This window comes from Dipodomys ordii, unplaced genomic scaffold (assembly GCF_000151885.1).
Source record: "Dipodomys ordii isolate 6190 unplaced genomic scaffold, Dord_2.0 Scaffold76, whole genome shotgun sequence".
Classification (NCBI taxonomy): domain Eukaryota; kingdom Metazoa; phylum Chordata; class Mammalia; order Rodentia; family Heteromyidae; genus Dipodomys; species Dipodomys ordii.
The window spans coordinates 9046487-9069329 of record NW_012267292.1 but is presented as its reverse complement, the minus strand read 5'-3'; the positions used below and the strand labels follow the sequence as shown (position 1 = coordinate 9069329).

At 38.5% G+C, this 22843-nt stretch overlaps 1 protein-coding gene across 1 annotated transcript in view; it reads right to left on the bottom strand.

Annotated features, from left to right (window-relative positions):
- Positions 1-4249: 4249 nt before the first annotated feature.
- Positions 4250-22843, bottom strand: part of LOC105991712 (chromosome unknown open reading frame, human C7orf31) — a 34378-nt gene continuing 15784 nt past the window's right edge. The window contains exons 4-9 of the mRNA XM_013024392.1: positions 21111-21140; positions 17434-17615; positions 14466-14554; positions 9732-9903; positions 9364-9455; positions 4250-5346 (exon numbers count right to left, since the gene is read on the bottom strand). Of these exons, the coding sequence (XP_012879846.1) occupies positions 4540-5346; positions 9364-9455; positions 9732-9903; positions 14466-14554; positions 17434-17615; positions 21111-21140 (1372 nt within the window). The 3' untranslated portion in view covers positions 4250-4539. The remainder of the gene's footprint in view (positions 5347-9363; positions 9456-9731; positions 9904-14465; positions 14555-17433; positions 17616-21110; positions 21141-22843) is intronic.

The following is a 22843-nucleotide window of genomic DNA, read 5'->3' as shown; positions in this document are numbered from 1 at the left end:
ATGTGGTGCTGAGGAATCGAACCCAGGGCCTCATGCATGCAAGGCAAGCACTCTACCACTGAGCCACCTTCCCAGACCCCATGTGCTGATTTCTAATAAAAAGAAACTCTGGTTCCTGAGAATTCCCATACACTGGGAAAAACCAAGCATGAGGCCATAATGAAAAGCAATGTACAGAAAAAATATATATATACACATGTGTATATAATCTTATGTATGTATAATTATATATATGAATTAATGTACATATATAATTGTCCCCAACATTATAAAACATATACTTACTATATGGTTCAGTGATTATATTCCAATAAACTGGCTTTTCTGAAAATTTTGCCTCTTTACTAGCTATAATCCTTGGTTCACTATTTTTCTTTTGTTTTTCTAAATATTTTAAATGCCATTTCATAGTATCCATTCTAAGGGCAAATAAAAATTATTTTGTTTACAGAGGACCATCTACCTTTAGAGATACCATCTACCTTTCTTTCCCTTCTGTTTTGTTGGAAAATCTACAGGGCCTAAGTCCTCTTTCACCTTCTGAATATATCAGAAGTTCTAAGGCCATAAATGTACACAGTAGAAAGGTGGAACTTGACACTTGAGAAATTGAACGTAATTGTTTCTCAAGGAAATGAAAGAAAAGTTTAATTTTCCTTTAAGAAGAAGATAACTAAACAAAGGGCTACCTGCTATGATTTGGATATGCTTTGGCCCCCCGGAGTTCCTGTGTTGGACGCTTGTTCCAACAACAGTATTGAAAAGTGGTGAGAAATTTAAGAGGTAGTCTCTAGTGGGAGTTGAAAAGAATAACAGGTGACATGAGAATAAAAACAAATTAAAATCTAAAGCATAGGGGGAAAAAATGAACATTAGCTGAGCCAGGAGCTAAGTATAAGCACAATGTCAATAGGTAATTTGAGGTCTCACTCCCCACTGGGGTATAGTAGCTAACCATGCTCTTAACCTTGCATTATCTGTCCAGAGCCCCAAATGAACACATTCTGGGAACATATCTCAAGAAGAATATCTGGCAAAACTCATCCTGGGACTAAAAGGAAACTTTATTAAAGAAGAATAGATCTCAGCCTTCTGTATAGCTAGAATTACAGGCATGAGATACCAGTGCTTGGCTAAGAAATTTCATGAGGTTACAGCTGTTGTATCAGTTCCTCTAGTGGATCTGAGCAAAGGAGATTGAAACCTTTTTGGAAAGCTTCTACCATTGTATGTGACATTAACAGCATGCATGCTAGGCACTGGTGGCCCAATCCTGTAATCCTAGCTACTCAGGAGACAGATTTGAGAATTGAAGTTCAAAGCCAGCTAGGACGGGAAAGTCCAGGATACTCGTATCTCCAATCAGCAAAAGATTGGAAGTGGAGGTGCTCAATTGGTTGTGTACCAGCATGGAGTGAAAAAAAAAAAAAAGCCCGAATGAGAATGTGAGGACCTGAGTTCAAGGCCTAATATGGTCCTCTTCCCTACCCCCACCCCCATCCGCAACACTAATGATTCATGGTTGCTGATCAAACTCTATTATTAATGAGAGTTCAGAAGCAGTTGATTGTAACCTGCATGGCTGTCTTTCAGGGGTTAGAGGAAGTAACTGCAGATGTAGGTGGAAGTAGCAAGAACATTAGAGTTAGAAATGGAGCATGAAAATGTGACAGAATTGTTGCACTGGGCTGGGAATGTGGCTTAGTGATAAGAGTGCTTGCCTAGCATGCATAAAGTCCTGGTTTCGTCTTCAGTACCACATCCACAGAAAAAGCTGGAAGTGGTGCTGTGGCTCAAGTGGTTGAGTGCTAGCCTTGAGCAAAAGATGTACAGCAAGAAGCCCCAGGACTGGCACACACAAAAAAGAATTGTTGCACTATCATAATGAAACTTATTTTCATGTTGCACTATCATGATGAACAAATAAAGAACTTACTGATGAACAAATAAAGATCTTTCTTGAGGTGGAATCTCCTGGTGAAAATGCTATGTACATAATTGATATGACAACAAAGAATTGAAAAATATGACACAAGCTTATTTAATAAAGCAGTGAAAGTGTGATACGACTGCTGTGGGTAAAATGTTATCAAACAGCATCCCACGCTACAGAGAAATCCTTCATGGAAAGAAGAGTCAAACAGCGCAACAAACTCATTGTTGGTTTATTTAAAGCAAATTCTTGATAGCAGACAGCAACATCCATGCAAGATCAGCCTATGACTTACTAAGTCTTAAACTAGACTTATGAAGACTCAGATGGTCATTAGCAATATATTACTTTTAATTAAGGAATATTTATTATTTTCAAGACATACTAGTATGGCACACTCAACTAGACAATAGTGGGGCTGGGAAGGTGGCTCAGTGGTAGAGCGCTTGCCTTGCATGCATAAGGCCCTGGGTTCGATTCCTCAGCACCACATAAGAAAAAAGCCGGAAGTGGCACTGTGGCTCAAGTGGTAGAGCGCTAGCCTTGAGCTGAAGAGCTGAGGGACAGCGCCCAGGCCCAGAGTTCAGGTCCCACGACCGGACCCCCCAAAAAAAACAAACAAAAAACAAAAATCAACTAGACAATAGTATAAACATCATTGTATGCTTTGTGAAAACAAAATGTAAATTGCCTGGTTGTGGCATTTGCTTTATTGTGGTGCTCTGGAACCAAATCTTAATGTCTTTAAGTATTGCCTGCATGACATATAATTTTCAAGTTATGTTATAAAAATAAAAACCAAGACTTCCAAGTTGAGCATTGAAATAGTTGTTTGTTGGGGCTGGGATGGTAGCTCAGTGGTAGAGTGCTTGCCTTGCATGCATGAGGCCCTGGGTTTGATTCCTCAGCACCACATAAGCAGAAAAATCTGGAAGTGGGGCTATGGTTCAAGTGGTGGAGCACTAGCCTTGAGCTGAAGAGCTGAGGGACAGTGTCCAGGCCCAGAGTTAAGGCCCCATGACCGGCAAAAAAAAAGAAAAAAAGAGAAAAGAATGAAATAGTTGTTTGTCTATTAAGGAAGCTAATGGAAATAACCTGTAAAGTTTGCAAGACCATTTTGGTTTTCACTGATTCCACTGACCTTTTCTACTTCTACATTAATGGGCAAGGGGTTTATTTTATAAGGTGATGAGTTTGTAGAACCATCCATCATTCATAACTGAGGTTTGAGCTTTGCCATTTTTACCCAGTATTATTAGTATTAACTAGTATTATTTTTTACCTAGTATTATTTTGTGCAAATATTTATGCAAAAAGGACAATGTTGGCTGGGTGCTGGTGCCTTACTCCTATCATCCTAGCTATTCAGAAGGCTGAGATATGAGGATCATAGTTCAAAGCCAACCCAGGAAGGAAAGTCTGTGAGACTCATCTCCAAATTATCACTGAGAAGCCATAGAGCTATGGCTCAAGTAGTAGAGCACTATACTTGAACAAAACAGCACAGGCACTACCCAGGCCCTGAGTTCAAGCCTCAGGACTAGGAACTGGAACACACACAAAAAAGGAGACAATGTTGACATATTTATTTTATTAAGGTGCTATAGACTGTATTGCTATTTGTCAATGGGACTTATTTTTAGCATTTTATTTCACATAAAATTACGACATAACTTTTGTTGTACACATTTTTATGATTTTTGGAATCTTTTAGAGTGCTAAATGAACTATATAACCTGTTGCAGGGACAAGGGCGAAAATTGGAGGAAGCGAATTGGAGGTGATCTTGTCCACAAAGGATTACACTTATTACCTGATTTATGAAATGGTAAATTCTCTGTACAACACCTTCCTAATAACAAAATTGTATTAAAAAACTTCTTTAAGCCAGGCCCAGGTGGCTCACACCTATAATCTTAGCTACTCAGGAGGATGAGGTCTGAAGATTGAGGTTCAAAAGCCAGCCCAGACAGAAAAGTCCTAGAGACCCTTATCTACTATTAACCACTCAGAAGACCAGAAGTGACACTGTGGCTCAAGTGGTAGAGCACTAGAACTCAGAGTCAGTGCCCAGGCCCAGAGTTCAAGCCCTATGACTGACAAAACTTTTTTCTCCTGCTGTGATTTGTAAAACCACTTTTTTTTATTAGTAAGTTTTTTTAATTGTGAAAATACTGTACAGAGGGGTTACAATTATGTGAGCAAGGTAATGAGTACATTTCTTATCAAGCATTGTTGCTCCCTCCTTTGTTTGTTTCCCCTTACATCCCTGCCTGCCCCGCCCCCCCCACCCCCCACCAAAGTTGTAAAGTTTGTTTTTCGATATAACCAAACAAAACTTCTTTAGAGTAGATTTTAAATGAGATTACGGACTACTCATTTTTTTTCTGGCTCTAATTTTTTATTCATAAATTGTTAAACTTTTTAAGAAGACAGAATATCACGTTTGTCTGGGTTCCTGGCTAGATCCTAACTTAAACTACTGAAAACATAAACCTATTAACAAGGTTGCTATGGCTTAAGCTAGAAATAGAACCCAGCAAAAAAGGACACTGCTATTTTTTTTTCTTGCAAGAAGTTGGGTTTTGAAAGGAAGAAGGAATGTTTCAGTTATAGAAATAATAAGAATTATGGCCAAAGAATTGATGTTTCATTCCTGGATTCAGTTTATCCCTGAGGTCTTTGTGAGCTCCCAGCAGTGAATTATGGAACTGCTTCTGTGCATTACTTTTCGAAAAAGAGTTCTTCAGATCCAGTAAGTTGGTGTGAGACTTGACCGATTCAACCTTAGGAATCCAACCCAGAAGAGACTTCGTGTCATCGTTGTCTTTGTCCGCTTGTTCATCTGGCTTATTTAAAAAATTTTCTAAAGCAAAAGTACCCATATTTGACTTATTTTGTAACATTCTATAGTTAAGGGTGAGAGGAGTTTGACACGTAGTAAGTGGATCACGTAGGGAAGATTTAAGATGATCATACTGAAGGTAATTTGGTTTATAGTAAGGTAGGGGTGGAGATTTTAATGGCAGCTGTCTCCAGTACAAAGCATCTGTCTTTTTAGTATCTGTGATTTTTGGAAGTGATTTTAAGTCATAAATGTTAGTCAGGTCTTTGGTTAAGTCGCAAGTCGGAAGCGTACAGGGAGACAGCAAACTTCGTTCTTCCTTAATCTTCTCATCAATATCTTTGGTTTTGTGAACCAGGCCAGGCATTGTGTTATCGCTCAGGGCCATCATTTCTGCAGAACTGGGGATGAAGGTATGAAAATTACACAAAACTCTAGGTGTACAATCTGGGCAAGAACTTGGTCCTTCCTGGACAATAGCCTCCAAAGGACGTCGGTCTTGAAGAAGTCGTGAAATTCGCCCGTCCAAAGGTCTCGGGGGTCTTAAGACAGGGTGGAATTTTTCTTGCTATAGTGAAGGAATAAAAAGGAGAAATTTTAAAGTGAATAAATATAGCATTAGAAAGATATTGCTGTAAACAATAGCTCAACAGTCATAACCATTTTCACTGAATAAATATGAGATGGGTTGGAGCATGCACATAGCAGGTTCTATTAGATACTTCAGTTCTGAATGTGGTGGCTCAAGCCTGTAATCCTAGCTACTTGGAAGGTGGAGATTGGGGATCCAGGTTCAAGGCTGGCTGGGTTAAAATTTTGGAGACACTTATTTCATCCTGAATATAGTAGTACATGCCTGTCATCCAAGCACATATAGGAGGATCAAGGCCAGTACTGGCATAAAGTGGGATTCTTATCTCAATAATCATCAGTGCCAACAGGACTAGTGGAACAGTTCATGTGATAAGAGCACTTGTGTAGAAATGGGAGTCAATACTATTATTGAGTTCAAATACTATTATCACACTTCCCCAAAAGACACTGAAGTTTGGACCAAATAAATGCATTTTTTTTTTCCTTTCTAGCTTTAGATAATAGGAATGGACAGATTTTCTATTTTGCTACAAAGACACATGTATATGTGGGAATTCTTTCATGTTTTCAAAGCTATGAAGGAATCCTAGAATAAACTTATAACCATCACCAGTAAATGATACTTACTAACTCTGTGTAGAGTTGTTTAAGTCTTAGTCAAAATGTGTTTCATTAGACCAGGCAAAGATTCTTTTTTTTTTTTTTTTTGGTACGGTTGTGGGGCCTGAACTCTGGGCCTGGACCCTGTCCCTCAGCTTTTCAGCTCAAGGCTAGCACTCTACTCCTGGAGTTTGAGTTACTAACGTGTACATATTTGTCAAAACTCAGTGGAAGTACTCTTAACATTTATGTAATTTCAGTGAAAGGATGTAATGTAATTCCCCCCCACCCCTCCCCAGTGTTTCAGGTGCTTGAACTAAGAGTTTTGAGCTTGCCTGGCTTGTGAGCCATGTCAGTATCCCTGCTTTTTGCTGGTTGTTTTGGGGATGGAGTATTACTGATTTTTCTACCTGGGCTGGCTTTGAATCTGGATCCTCTGGCTCTAAATAACAATAGCCCACACCTGTAATTCTAGCTTACTAAGTAGCTTGCTAAGAGAGCTAGGGTTACAGGTGCGAGCCACTGTTGCCCTGCTCAATGAATGTATATTTCACCTTAAAAGAAATTGCAAATATGGGGCTGGGAAGGTGGCTCAGTGGTAAAGCGCTTGCCTTGCAAGCCTGTGGCCCTGGTTCGATTCCTCAGTACCACATAAGCAAAAAGAAAAAAGCCGGAAGTGGTGCTGTGGCTCAAGTGGTAGAGCACTAGCCTTGAGCTGAAGAGATGAGGGACAGCGCTCAGGCCCAGAATTCAAGCCCCACAACCGGACCCAAAAAAAAAGAAAAAGAAAAATAAATTGCAAATAAATTCTGAGCTCTGGTTAATGATATGCATGCTAAATGTTTATGAGTGAAGAACAAAAATATACCCTAAAATATATGAAGAAAAAAATGTATTGATGGATAGTTAGAAGATGGAAGATTGGCTAGATTATGTGAAGAGTAAGCTTAGTAAAGAGTTAATCAAAGAATCTATGTAGTGGTCAAATAAGTGATTGAGGAAAAAACCCACAGGAGGTTAAGATGGATTCAGAATCATCATATCAGAAGCTAGCCTGTATATAATTGTATATGGTTGAAGGATTTCCCATATGGAGTCAACAAATTATTGTGCCTTTTAGCTAATTAAGTTTGAGAAAATATACCAAGAAAAAAAAAAACCCTTCTCTCAGATGTGCTGTTATATGTTACTGAAGTAAAGGATAGAATAGATCATATCAGATTTCAACAGTATCTTATTATGTCAGAAGTAGCTTTTAGTACCTTTATTTTACTCTATACAAAAAAAAATCATATCTATTTTTATCATTACTAAAGTATGCTTTACCAGAGTAAACCATCTGATATGCATAACCCTGACAGGGTTAGAGTATATGTATGTAATCTTTCCTGATAGAGAATACCCATTACAAGTGAAAAATCAAAACCAAATCCAAATACCTATTGCAAGTGAAAAATCAAAACCAGGGGCTGGGAAGGTGGCTCAGTGGTAAAGCGCTTGCCTTGCATGCATGATTCCTCAGCACCACATAAGCAAAAAGAAAAAAGCCAGAAGTAGTGCTGTGGCTCAAGTGGTAGAGCGCTAGCCTTGAGCTGAAGAGCTGAGGGACAGTGCCCAGGCCCAGAGTTCAGGCCCCACGACCGGACCCCCCCACAAAAAAGAATCAAAACCAAATCCCTAAATGAATAATAAGGGCAGTCTATGACTCCATTTTATCTCCATCACATTAGGAAATGCTGAAACTCTAATATAACATGAATATGCTCAGTTGAGTTCTAAAAAGAGTTCATATTGATACAATTTTTTTTCAGGCTCTCAACTGGGCCTTTATTTTTTATTTTTATTTTTGCCAGTCCTGGAGCTTTAATTCAGGGCCTGGGCATTATCCCTGAGCTGGTTTGGCTCAAGGCTAGCATTCTACCACTTAAGCCACAGTGCCAATTCCGGCTTTTTCTGCTTATGTGGTACTGAGGAATTGAACCCAGGGTTTCATGCAAGTGAGGCAAACACTCTACCACTAAGCCAAATTCCCAGTCCATGCATCTTTATTTTTTGTATCTTATTTTTTTATTTGCTTACATTAGTTATACAGAGGGGGACTTCATATGTTCAATCCGATCTAAGACTGTTCCTTCTTCTCTTCCCAAAAAAATTTTAACATGTTTTCTCATTCAACTTTTATAGTTAAAAACAATCTATTTTGATTCTCTATTCATCCTTATTCAAAATGTATTCTGAAGCAATCTTTCTACAACTTATGTCTTTGAAGATATTTTGTTCTCAAGAGTTGCAGTTATGGAGGATAAAATATAATAAAACTATATATATATATATATACTACTAGATCATCTCATTTACATAACTTAAGCTAGCTTAAGGACTTGATTCTTTCAAGCCACTCCATATAATCAATTACCAAGTCATTATAAAAACTTAGTACTGATGAAGGGTGCCTTCATCACTAGCTACATCGGATGCTGCAATAGGGAGGACTGTGATTTTAGGCAAGCCAGGCAGAAAAGTTCATGAGCCACCATCTCAACAGTAAGAAGTTGAATATGGTACACATGCTTGTCATTGTAGCCATGGTGGGAAGTGAAAAATAGGATCACAGTCCAAGTAAAAAATAGGATGATACCTGGGCAGGAAGTAAGATCCTACTTCAAAAATAACCAGTATGAAAAAGAGCTGCATGCTGGACACTGGTGGCTCATGCCTGTAATCCTAGCTAGGAGGGAGGCTGAGATCTGAGGATCCAGGCTGGGAAGGAAAGTCTGTGAGAATCTCATCTCCAATAAACCACCAGAAAACCGGAAGTGGCGCTGTGGCTCAAGTGGTAGACTTCTCGCCTTGAGCTGAAGAGCTGAGGGACAGTGCCCAGGCCCAGAGTTCAAGCCCCACGACCAACCAAAAACAAAAAAGAAAAAGCTGCAGGTGTGGTTCACCCTGCCTAGTAAGCGCAAGGTTTTGAGTTCAAACTCCAGAACTGCCAAAAAGAATAACAAATGTATCTACTGATGTATGCAGAGAATGTTTTGGCTTTTGGTTGTAATTCAGCCAATTCTCAGTTATTGTATTAGGAAGAACTCTTCATCCCTTCAAAAATTCAATATACAAGATATATATAAGATCCAGAATCTCATTAAGTCACTAGAAAAGCTCTACTGTTCTATAAACCAATTCCCTTAGGTACCTTAACAACAGCAGCATAATAAAAATGTTTAAAAATGCCATGTGAAGAAAAGTTTTGCTTTTCCAAACAGTTCTGAATTGACTTCCAAAATGAGTTAGGCTGGCTGCTAATGCTCATAAAACAAACAGAAGATGGGCAAAGCAAGAAAAACTCTGGTACAAGGATATTCTTCCCTCAAATAATTGAGAGTTGACTTACAGGTGGTGGGTCAAATCCTATCTCTCCAGTTAGCTCTGCTACCTCCTTTTCATGGTAATCATCCAGTTCAAGGGGGTTCATGGGCCCAAGACCTTAATGGAAACATTGTCTCATTATTTTGTAAATAATAATAATTAAATTATCCTTTATAGAAAAATGAGACCTTTCCCTTAGAATACAACTAAAACCAATCAAATGAAAATTAATCCTATCTTCCACATATACATTATAAGAAAGTTAACCCCCACCTGAATTTACATTTGTACTTAGATTGAGAAATGCAAATACACTAAAAAATGAAAGCTTGGGATGGCATTCGCTGAATATCTTGATTTTGTTCTTATTTTTTACTGGTATTGAACTCATACCTGTGAAATCATGATTATATGAAGTGATCCAGTGAGACCTCTCAAGATTTCTTTGTATGTTGGCTTCTCTCATGGAGCTCAGAGAATCCCATGAGTTTAAAGGGTTAGGAGCATAGGTTTTAGGAGGTTTGGGATAGAACACTGGTTTATTTTTGTCGACACATTTAGGAAACTAGAATAAGAACATAAAGATTATTGATATTAATGTCATTGTTAGTAAGGTCTCATCAGGAAAAGAGGCAAAGGAAATTCTAGGTTGAAGTCAGATACTTTATATTCTTTATTTTCTTACTACTATTTAATATAAGCCAGGCATGGTAGCTCTACCTATCACCATACTTAGAATTAAGCACAATATTTTTATTAGAGAAACGATCAAGTCTTGGGCTAGGAGTGTAGCTTAGTGACAGAGTGCTTGCCTCGCATACATGAAGCCCCAGGTTCGATTCCTCAGTACCATATAAATAGAAAAGGCTGGAAGTGGCACTGTGGCTCAAGTGATAGAGTGCTAGTCTTGAGCAAAAGAAGCTCAGGGACAGTGCCCAGGCCTTGAGTTCAAGCCCCATGACTGGCAAAAAAAACAAAGGTACCAAGTCTTCTTTAAAATGCTCTAATAACTTATATTGGAGAAATATCCCTGGATATTCTACTTCTAGTGAAATATTTTTAGGGATACAATGCAGACTGAGATGCAGTTTCAGCTAATTTTAGTCAAAATCGTGTGCATTCTATTTTTTTTCTGTCCTGCCTGAAATTAAACCATATGTATTTCACAATTCTCTAATGAAGATTAAATTACTCAAAATCATTCAAATCCAATTTTCATTTTTTCAGATACCTAAAACTATGATGTTTGATTTGCATTATCCAGAGGTATGCATGAGTAACTTTCACTGCAGTCTTTCTGCTTACTTAGAACTTCACTTTTCTTAGATTGATAATACTCAGAGTAAGTCTTTACTAAACACCTATATGTGCACAGTAGTGTAGGAGAACAGAATAGACCAGATCCTGCCATCCAGAAGCATCATGGGTAGGAGAGGAGAGATGAACACAAATTACTATACAAGAGGTTAAGAAAATGACTTGGAAGTTCATGGGGAGAGATTGATCCTAACTGAATGGAGATGTAGGACTGGGAATGGAGTTGGAGGGAGTAAGAAGAGACCAGATTATGTCATCCCTCAGGAACTGAGCCTTGAGTGACAGTGCAGAGTTGTGGACACTACCAAGCATCAGAAGCAGAAATATGGATGGCAGCATACATTTTTTGAATATTAAGCGTTTGTTGTGCTAGTAGTTTAGCACACCCTTAACATTTTCAGAGCCCAATGTTAAATGCAAATAGAAAGTCATATCCTGTCTAAACAATTTATAGTTCATTAATTTTGTGCTGATACTGGGGTTTGAACTCGGGGTATTATTTGAACTGGGTCTTGAGCTTCAAGGCTGGCACCCTACCACTTGAGCCACAGCTCTATGACTGGCTTTTTGGTTGTTAACTGAAGAGTCTCATGGGCTTTCCTGGCTGTGTTGACTCTGAACCATGGTCCTCAGATGTCAACCTCCTGAGTATCTAGAGTTATAGGTGTGAACCACCAGCATCAAGCTCCTAAAGGGTTTAATTTATATCAAGCAAATAAACCGTTAAGTAAAACATATCTTCTACTTTGACACAATAGCTTGAAATCCAGGTTCACCTTAGATTCCTTGAAATACTGAATTCTGTACCAGTAATTGGTGGTTTAGGAAGAGCCAGATGCTACCCCTGTCTTAGTAGCTCATTGCTTTCTTCTACCTGTTTGGTCCTCCCATCACCCCTACTTCTAACCATGGCCATCCATAGCTTCCCTTTTGGCCTACAGGTGTGTACTGGCTCAATAGCACTAACTCTAGTAAAGCTAAACCTGAGGAAGAGTTCCTAGGAGTTAATTGAACAGAGAATTTTGTGGCCCAGGGAGTGTGGGCCCCAAATGGAAACAGGGTCTCCTTGACCCGTGGAAGGTCCTGTCCCATAGGGAAGGGCACAGCACGAGTATCAGAGACGGTCCCTTTAAAGTTCTGGGGCATAAAGGTGGCATGACTGCCAGCAACCCAGAAAGGCTGAAGCAGTAAGCGTACATGCATTTTGTGCTCCTGGTAAAAGGTCCCTGGAAGTTTGTCCTGGAACCATGCCTCTACACCTTTAAGGAATACATGGCTTGCTAGGTGCTGGAGGCTCACACCTGTAAATCCTAGGAGGCTAAGATCTGAGGATGGTGGTTCAAAGCCAGCCCAGGCAGCAAAGTCAACGAGATCTCTTAACTCCAATTAACCAGCAGAAAACTGCAAGTGGCACTGTGGTTCAACGTGATAGAGTGCTAGCCTTGAGCACAGAGAGGAGGCCCAGGGACAGCACACCCAGGCCCTGTGTTCAAGCCCCACAATCAATAACAACAACAACAACAAAAAAGAAAAGAAAAAAAGAAAGAAATACATGGCTTCCTTACTCAGGGGCAAAGAAAGTCTTGTTACTTTTTCTTATCTTTCTCATTATTTTTAAGTAAACCAATTTACTTGAAATAAGGACTTTTTTTTTCTTCCAAATATTGTTCTAAGGGGCTGGATGAATCTGGGGAAAGTTAAACTAATGGTAGTTACCTATTAACCTATTAAAATATAGACTACTACACACAGAAAAAATAGGAAATGTGATTTAGTATAACCTAGGAAGTCAGGAAATATTTGAGTGGGGAGCTGGTGAGTTTTCTGTGTAGTAAAGTGTTGTTATACTGAAGGGTTAGTGAGAGAGGAGCCGTTTGAAATCATTCATGTGGGAGGTGTTCACTTGTGAAGTACACTGTGCCCAGGGCACAGTTTGTGTCTGATATAGGAGGAGAAGGGATTCCAGTTCCTCATATGTTAGTTTCTAGGCAGATTCTCCAGTCTACAAAAGAGTGATATTCAATATGAAACATTTATCCAATACCTATACTTGAAATGATGTGCAAAGTCCTGAGGGCTCTGGGCAAGGAACCAAAGCTCAATAAATCAGTAAAACATCAGAAAATCAAAAATGAAATTTTAAAAAGATCTTGTTCTTTTTTTTTTTTGTTTTAGTCTTGAATAATTGGGCTTATTGAGGCTTAACAGGGAGCAAGTAAAGTCTTAATGTGGAGAGCTTATTGTCATTTGGAGACTTTAGCCTTTTAGCACTGTTTCTTTATTGGATCTCATTTAATTTGTAAGCATACTGTATTAGGACCACTTTGACGCTAAGAAGTTGTGATTGTTGGGTACAAACAATATATGGAAAACACTTAACACTGCCCCTCCTAAGCTGCATGGGTAACAAATGGCAGCTATTATTATTTTCAAATGTCTAGATACTTTCCCTCATGTTTTAGAATTTCCTGTACTAATCCATGTGAAGTTATGCCAGAGAGGTTAAGAGCAGAGACTAGAGTTTAACAAACCTGAATTTTGTGATCATGACATAGTCAAAAACCATCAGAAGCTACACACCAGTGGCTCATGCCTGTAATCTCAGTTACTCAAGAGTCTGAGTGTTCAATTGAGGTTTGAGGCCAACCAGGTAGAGCTCTCAGGAAGCCTATCTCAAAAATAACCAGTAAAAATTGGGGTTATGGATCAAGTGGTAGAATGCCAGGATAGGAAGTGTGAGGCCTTGAGTTCAAAACCTTGGGGAAAAAAAAAGCTATCTGAGCCTTATTGTTCCTATTTCTAAAATGGTATTGATGATATTAATCCTTCTAAGGGCTTAATGATATATATCAGAAGTGGTTAGTGTATGCAATTTCTTAACAAATGGTGACCACTGTTTTATGTTAGACTTGATAGGAATGTAAAACATTACGATTGGCATGATAGTAGCTTACAAATGTAAATAACCTCCCATTTACTCTATGCATATTTAGAATACTTCACATATTATGAATCCTAAGAACAAGGCCAGGGACACTGTGTGAAACAACGTCCTTCCTCACTCTCTTCCTGAGGATAACCGTGCTGTGTTCTGTAACTGTGAAAATGTTCCACTGCTACCAGAAGCTGATGAACGGTTTAATAAAGATGATGTGAATCATGATAAAAATTTCAAAGTTTTTACCTCGATAGAAAACAAAATGTCCACCTTTTAAATTTTTATTTTATTTTTTTTGGGTCCAGTTGTGGGGCCTGAACTCTGGGCCTGGGCGCTGTCCCTCAGCTCTTCAGCTCAAGGCTAGTGCTCTACCACTTGAGCCACACCGCCACTTCCGGCTTTTTTCTTTTTGCTTATGTGGTGCTGAGGAATCGAACCCAGGGCCTCATGCATGCAAGGCAAGTGCTCTACCACTGAGCCACCTTCCCAGCCCCACCTTTTAAATTTTTATACACTTACTGGATAAGTGTTAATTATACTTTATTTTAAACACACATTTTTTTTCTGGCAAAAAGCCCTTTTATTTTATTTTTATTGTAAAGATACTATACAGAGGGTTACAGTTACATGAGTGAGGTAATGAGTACCCCCTCCATTGTTTTCCCCCTACCATCCCTTCCCTCCCTACCTTCCCCGAGGTTCTTTTTTTTTATTGTGATTAAGTGATTACATAATTTCCCGAATTTCACAGTATTGTGGAATAATGATGCTCCTTTAAAGTCACAAGTTCATTCTAACTTTCCTGGAGCAAATTGTCTATTACAGTCTATAACATATAACAGTGTTAAACACACATTTTGCAAGATACTTACATCATAATAAACACCTTGACCTGGCCAAGTTAATGCTTTCTTCTTTGAATCCATGGGATAGTCAATCAGTTCATATCTGTAAGGATTACCTGAAATTTTCAAGGAAAGGAATGTTATCCTGAATAAATAAAGAATAGTCATTTAGCTAATGGGTTTTATGAACATAATGAAAGAAGATGATCTAGATGGAGACAAATGTTGGTGTAGCTTGTAGCTATTAGTGACAGCTAAGCATTACATTTCCTTTTCTAGAACATGCCTTGCTAGACATGCACTCTATCACCTGCTCGATACCCCCAAGCCTAGATGCAGCCTGCTTTTGAATTCTGGAGCCCCTGTGTGAGCAAAGTAAGCCACATAGTTGAGAATAAGTCTCTAATGCTAGTAGTCTTAGCAGCCATGGCTGGGGCCAGGGGGAAAGAGAGACATCTAGTACTTAATGTGAGAGATCCTTAGATGTGTAATAAAGTTTCCTGAACCTTATTCTGGTTTCCAGAGGCTCAGTCATGGGGCCTGAACTCTGGGCCTGGGCGCTGTCCCTCACCTCTTCAGCTCAAGGCTAGTGCTCTACCACTTGAGCCACAGCACCACTTCTGGCTTTTTTCTTTTTGCTTATGTGGTGCTGAGGAATCGAACCAAGGGCCTCATGCATGAAGGCAAGTGCTCTACCATGGAGCCACCTTCCCAACCTCCTTTTTACTACTTGTTTTAGCTTTTCTCTGCCTAAATACCAAGTGTTTTCTAAGATAGAGTTAGTACATCCTTGACAAAAAGATACTGAATGAGTGAACAGTTAAAAAAATATAACTTTTGGAGGTTTAATAATATGATAAACTTTATGAAACATAGCATGGCCTCCTTAGGTCTCATCTAAGATTTCACATTAAAGAATGCTCGGAAGACCCACACTCAAATGTAGTAAGAAAAAAGGCTGGCATTTATTGGACACTATGTGCTAATCATTGTACCAAGTATTGTGTGTGTGTGTGTGTGTGTGCATGTATATGTGTGTACATATATAGATATATATACACACACATGCACACACGCATATACTATCATACTCATTTTCATATTATTACTATGAGAAATGTACTATAATGAATGAAGAAGCTGATGAGGCACAGAGAGAATAAGCAACTTTCTCAAGATCACACTAATAGGTGAGAAAATTCCCTCAGGCAATCTGCTTCGATAGCCTTAACCTACCTGCTACTTATTTCTAATAAAAATAAATTGGAAGAATAGAGAGCTAATGCAGTACTAGTTCATGGAAAGATCTTTGTCATAAAGATTACTTCAGTGTACTATGTGTGTTTACAATCTCATATGAGTAAGAGGTCAGAGAGGAGGTGCTTGGGAGAACAATGTATTTCTATCATTTTCTTATTTTCAAGTACACTTAAAGGTGGTTTTTATGAATTTAACACATATTTCTGCTAATTTTTACTAACTATGCACTAAATGTAATTTCAGAAGTATCCACTTGTCAAGACTTCCTCTCTTAGAATCTTTTGCAAAGCATTCCCTTGTTTGTTCCCCTAAGATAATACACTAAACAGTCACAGAATCTGACACAGCTCACAATGGCTTTGTTGATGCTGACTGGCCTGAGAGATAATGGGGAAGTTCAGCATGCACCCACACTGCAGTACTGCAGTCATTACATTAAGATTACAGAGCAATAAAGATAACATTGCAACTGGGTGGTTGATGGTTTATGCCTATAATCCAGGAGGCTGAGATCTAAGGATCCTGGTTCACAGCCAACTCAGGGGGAAAAAGTTCTTGAGATTCTACACTGAGCAACAAAGAGAAAAAGAAAGTACTAATAGCTAACATCTGTATATCTATGAAGTTGACACCAGTATTCCTAATTCTACATACTGAAAAGTGGAGGCAGAGAAAAACCTTGCCCATGACATAGGAAGTGAAGATCTAGAATTACACCCCAACTCCAGAGTTCATGCTCTTAAGCCCTCTGCCACACCTTCTCCAAACATTACTGTCTGCTGACAAGGTATTGAGGAGGATAGTATTCTGTTCCTGTTTTTTGTGTCAAAAGAACTGTACTACTAGATAGGACAATTCTTGAGATTGTCTTACCTTCAATCGAACTTCATTATTTATCTCTGCCTACCATGTTCCTTTTGTCACCTTTAGTTGCCCTCTTTCTAATATTTTCAGTCCTTCTCCAGAGGTCACTCTTGTCTTCCCACAAGTTCAGGTCCTCTCAGCATAGGTATCTACTGTGGGGAGACTCGATGACTGGTAGGGGGACTTCCATCCTCTCTAATACACACATCTGGGCAGATGCTCCAGTATGAAAAGAGGACCTGAATACCTGAATAAATAGCTCCCATGACTTTCTGAGACTTATTACAATGGTGGCCATTCAATTTAACTATAATTGCTGCCTCATGAACAGACTTCCAGGACTGGACCAATCATGGTCCCTTGTGCTCATCACCTTAGTTAGGATGGAATTTTAAAAGCCAGCCTCATGAGAGGACAAGAACTAGTAAAATTGAGGTGATGGGTAGGGTTGGGAGAGATGGGGGAGAAAGATGGAAGGGGTTACATTGATCAAAATGTCCTGTGCTCACAGACTGACACATAAATTGAAACTTTCTGTAAACTACTTAAAGGTAATAAAAAAGACAGAATAAAGAGTGAAAACCAAAAATACAAGTAGAATAAAGCAACCAATTTTTACAAACTTTGAATTTCTGATTCTACCTTGGGATACTATATATAAATAAGAAGCATCAGCAGTGTCTGCAGAGTTTGACTTAATTGGTCTATAGTTAGGGTCCTTGCTGATTGCGTAGTGCAGTTACCAGTTGAGGATGGCTTTCTTCACCTACTAATCTACAGATCAGTGTTTTGAGTCCTTGGCGTGACTCACTTTAATTTTATTATTGAATAAACCCCAATAAGTGGACTTCATTTCAAGTTACATTTTTACCTCTTGTCTTCAAAACTGTTGAATCATAGGCCTTGGTTGGCATTGTGGGAGGAAAAGGCTGATGGGCTTGAGCTTTAATGCCAGTGTACAGGTCCTTTGGCGACGTGAAGGTTGGGAACATGGCTCTGCGACATATGTGTGTATGGTAGGGGTGCTCAATTGGATATGGCAAGCAGATTTCTCTTAGATTTAGTTAATAAAACAAAAACAGAAGGGAAAGAAATGCAATGAAAACAATTAGTCATCAAATATTTATTGGGACCCTTTGTTGTAACAGATACCATTCTAATTCCTAGGGATAGAACAGAGACCCAGAAAGTTCCTACATTCATGGAATTAGCATTCTTAGATTACCTACACTAAAACATGTGAAATGTCCTTAATATTCAAAGTGAAATGAAAACTAAATTTATTGTGTGTGTGTATGTGTGCTGGTGCTTGAACTCAGCTAAGGCTTTGTGCTCTTGTTTGGCTTTTCTGCTCAAGGCTGGCACTTTACCACTTGAGCCACATTTCCACTTGTGGCTTCTTGATGATGATTAATCACAGATGAGAGTCTACTGGATTTTTCTGCCTAGGCTGGCTTTGAACCTCAATCCTTGGATCTCTGCTTCCTGAGTAGCTAGGATTGTAGGCATGAACCACCAGCATTTGGCTGTAAATCTAATTTTTAAAATAAATCATAACTAATCATCTAGTTGTTTTACATTTTTGCTTCTTATATTAAATGGATTCAGGTAACTTATTTTATAGAATTATTTTGGGCATTTAGCTCAGTAAAGTAACCATTTTTTTTTTTCCTTTTGTCAGTTGTAGGACTTGGGCTTGGGCCCAGTCCCTGAGCTCTTTTGTTCATAGCTAACACTCTACCACTTTCAGCTACAACACCACTTCTGGTTTTTGAGTGGTTAATTGGAGATGAGAGTCTCACAGGAATTTTTCTGCTGGAGCTGGCTTTGAATGGTGATCCTCAATCTTAGCCTCCTGAGTTAGCTAGGATTACAAGTGTAAGTCACTAGCACCTGACTAAGGTAACTATCTTGAATAGAACCTTTAATCCAGGCCATCTGCTTCTTTGAGTAATTGATCAATAAAATATGCTGCTTGTTTATATATTCAGACTGTTTTGAAATTAGAAAAGGCAAAATGGCTAGAACACTGAAAGAATAAAAACATGAAGGTCACAATTAAAAATACAGTGATATACTTTTCCTATCATTTGGAGAACTGACAGGTTAAGAGAAAAAAAAAAGAAGTAGGAGCTATGTAAACTAGAAGAAAATCAAGATCAAGATTAAGAGATTAAAAAAAAGATTAAGAGATTCACAGAACCAAGAAATGTCATTTATAACCCAATAATTAAGTAAAAGACCAAGACCCATGTATGGGTGGAACCGTGTTTCTCTCCAAATCCATGTGTTAAAGTCTTAATTCCAAAACCTTATATTGTGACCCAATCTGGAAAGAGATTCACCATATGTAATTAGTTATTATATGTAATTATATGTAATTGCAGTAGGGTGGGCCCCTAATCCAGTATGACTAGTGTCCTTATCAAAAAGGCAATTCGGATATAGGCAAGTACATGCTAAGAAATGTGAAGATAAAGTCAGATCACAGCAGACACATCTACAAGCCAAGGAATGCCAAAGGTTGCCAGAAAACCTCCAGAGTGTCAGATGCAAGATGTGGAAGACATTCTCTCTCACAGGTCTAGAAGGGGCCATCTCTGCCCATGTCTTGGTTTTGGATTTCTAGTCTCCCATTTTGAAACATATTAGACTACAAGTGGAATGGTGAGCCCCCAAAATGTAACTTAGACAAAAAGGCCTTTCTTCTCTTACTCTTGTGAAGAGAATTAAAAAAAACAACAACAACAAAAGATTCTTCACACAGTTGTTCCCTTAAAAATGAAACAGAACAGAAATGACCTAGACCTTATTTCTGATAACCTTTGAAACAGCTCTTTATTTTAACTGAAACAATTTCAGTTAACAAACCCAAAACACCTAGTATTGAGATCTGTTATTTTTTTAAAATTTTAAATATAGTAGTTCCCAATAAAAGGAACGTTTTTTGTTTGTTTGTTTGAGTTATGGCTTACTCCAGGACAGGGACAGGAAATAAACAAGATGATCTTGAAGTGTCAGAAAATAAGGACATACTTACAACAAACAAAAACAAACCAAAAATACCCACCCCTAAACCTAGCAAGGATAGGGAAAATGTCAAAAGAATACAGGCACAAATTCAAAGATCTTATGGCCAATTTAAGGGACAAAATAGAGTGGCATTGAAATACTACCTAAGTACAAAAAGACCACAAAAGCCAAAAACAAAACAAAACAAAAAAACCCCTCAAAATCAAACCAAGACAAAAACCAGTAAGTCCACAATTCAAAACCAATGATTAATAAATAGCAAAGTTAACCGGGTGCTGGTGGCTCATGCCTGTAATTCTATCTCCTTAGGAGGCTGAGATCTGAGGGTCACAATATAAGGCCAGCCTGGGCAGGAAATGGCCATGAAATTCTTATTTCCAATTAACCACCAGAAAACTGGAAGTGGCAGTGTGGCTCAAGTGGTAGAGCACGTGCCTTGAGCTGAAGGGCTGAGGGACAGCACCCAGGCCCAGAGTTCAAGACCCAGGACCAACAAAACAAATAAATAGCAAAGTTAGTACATCTCTTATGCAGAAGAATGACAACTCATTTAATTGAGTTCTCTGATGTTGAAAAGTGACATCTAATTCCAGCTGCTTTCTGTATATGCCCAGTGACTTTCTCCTTAAGGGTACAGTGTGGAAAGGAGGGACAAGGGTACTGTACAGTGAGGGAGCCTGACAAGCATGCCCTAAGCCAAGTGATCAAGTTACGCCAACAGTAATAAATCATGTTGACAACAGGTAACTTGGATGTGGTAGGCTTCCACTCAAAAAAACCATACTATCTTCATCTAATTATAAGAAAAACATCAGCTGGGTGCTGGTGGCTCACACCTGTAATCCTAGCCACTCAGGAGGCTGATATGTAAGGATTATTTTCCTGCCATATCGGGCAGGTAGAGTGCTAGCCTTAAGCAAAAGAAGCTCAAGGACAGGCCCCAGCTCCCAAATACAAGCCCCAGGACTGTTTAAAAAAATCAGTCAAAATCATTTGGAAGCAAATACTCTGCAAAATATTTGACTTACAATCTTCAAAGTTTCCAAGGTCATCAAACAAAAAAAGTCTAAGAACTATCACTGTTAAGAAGTACTTAAGAAGGCATGTGAATTAAATATAATGTGATGTCCTGGGTGAGACCCTAGGAAGAAAAAAACTGAGTAAATCTGAGTAAAATATGGACTACAGGTAATTGTAATGCATTAATCTTGGTTCATTAACAAATGTGTGCCGCATTAATATAAATAGTGGGTGACATTGGCTTTGAGTATATGGGAATTCCTTACTTTCTAATACTCCTATATTCTAAAGCAGTGATACTAAAAGAAAAATATAAAGCTTGGCAGTGGATGTAACTGGGGATAAATCAGAACAATATTATCTTGGACTTGCATTGGCTTCCCCTTCCAAGTATCATAAACCTCACTTATCCTTACAACCACGTAAATAATTAAAAACAGCCAATATTATTTTCTTGATTATAACAGGGGAGGAAAATAGAAGCTATATACTTACTCTACTGTTGAAGTAGGTGGTTTAGGCAATCTAGAATAAAAACATGAAAAAAAAAGCTAATTTAAATTAAGGGCTTTGAAAAGGCTGTATTCCTACTAATGAGTCCATTTAAGAACAAAGATACAGTCCTGTTATTAATATTTTTATCAACTCATTCTTATTAAGCTATTGTTATAATACATTTTTACTAACGTCTCTGAAACTGTGACATTTTCATATCTCTGTTGTATATTGATTATTTTTCATTCCATTTATTCTGACACCAGCCTTAGTGATCCCTTTTGCATTTTTCCCTTCCAGAGAAGGTACAAGGTGAATAACTCCAGAGCTCTGTGTCTCACTGACCTTCACTTTCCTAATTGGCAGTACCAAAGAACTCTAGGGAGCCTGGTAACCTGCATGTGGTGCAATTATATGACCTAAAGCCAACCATGTGGCCTGGTCGGAGAGGGTAAGTACTGGGTGTGCACTGTCTTAGGATTGTTGATCTCTTAGGATAGTAAATGTTGCCTAGTAATCAACAGAAAGGAAAGAACAAAACTAACTAACTGAGTTCCTGGGGCTAGGCATTTTCTGAACTAGCTCATTCCAAGCTGTGTATTTACTTAGTACTCTGAACCAGGCCTGTGTGCAAAGAAAACTGTAGCTTATTGGGGAGGGCCTCTCCCCTCCCCTACAGGAAACTTACTAGAAAGGAATGCTTATCCACTTACATGTTTCATCACTTAATTGCAGCATGTAGTAGTAGTTGTAATATTATTAATTCCATGGCAAAAATTAGTACCTTTGTATTTAGTTACGGCTCCTCCATGCTAGAACATATTCACTAGAAAGTAGTATGTCAATCACATAATAACTCATGTATATTTATAATACATAATTCACGAGTCATAAAATTTTATAGCTTTTGAATTCTTATGTTTGAGGGTGTGTAACTAAAAAGAATAATTTCCTGTAATCCTGCTATCTAGCTGAGTTGGAGAGATGTGGGGAGGGTGGTGAATAGCGAAGGAATTTCCAGCTTCGAGGTTGGCTACTATATCAAAATGAAATAAAAAAGAAGAAATATTTACAAAAATTTTAAATTTGGGAAGGTAAAATGAAAGTAATAAATGTTCAAAGAGCTACTCTCTAGGTGGAAAGCATGGCAAGATTAATGAAATGGTTTCAGGCAAAAGGCCAAGGCAAACACAAATTAGTCTTTTTGGCTCCATCTAGTGGCCCAATGCTATATTGCAATAACTTTTTATCCTAAAAATAGGACAAAGCTTTTGTTATTGTAACTGTTTTTTTTTTTTTTGTCTTTTGATTTGTGGTACTGGGGATCAAACCCAGGATGTTGTTCTTGCCGGGCAAGCACTTTGCCACTGAGCAACATCCCAGCACAGACATATCTTAGTAATGGTGTAGAAATGCTATTTTCATTGGTACTTCAGTACCAATGTGTTTTATGAAAAAGTATTTCAGAGAGCAAAAGAAATTTAATTTGATATACTGGAAAATACACAAAAGTTACAATGACAAACTAAAAGATATTCCTTATTCAAAAAAGACACTTAGGGAGTGATTTTACTGAGTCATTTATAAATGATCACAATGGGGCTGGGAAGGTGGCTCAGTGGTAGAGCACTTGCCTTGCGTGCATGAGGCCCTGGGTTCGATTCCTCAGCACCACATAAGCAAAAAGAAAAAAGCCGGAAGTGGCGCTGTGGCTCAAGTGGTAGAGTGCTAGC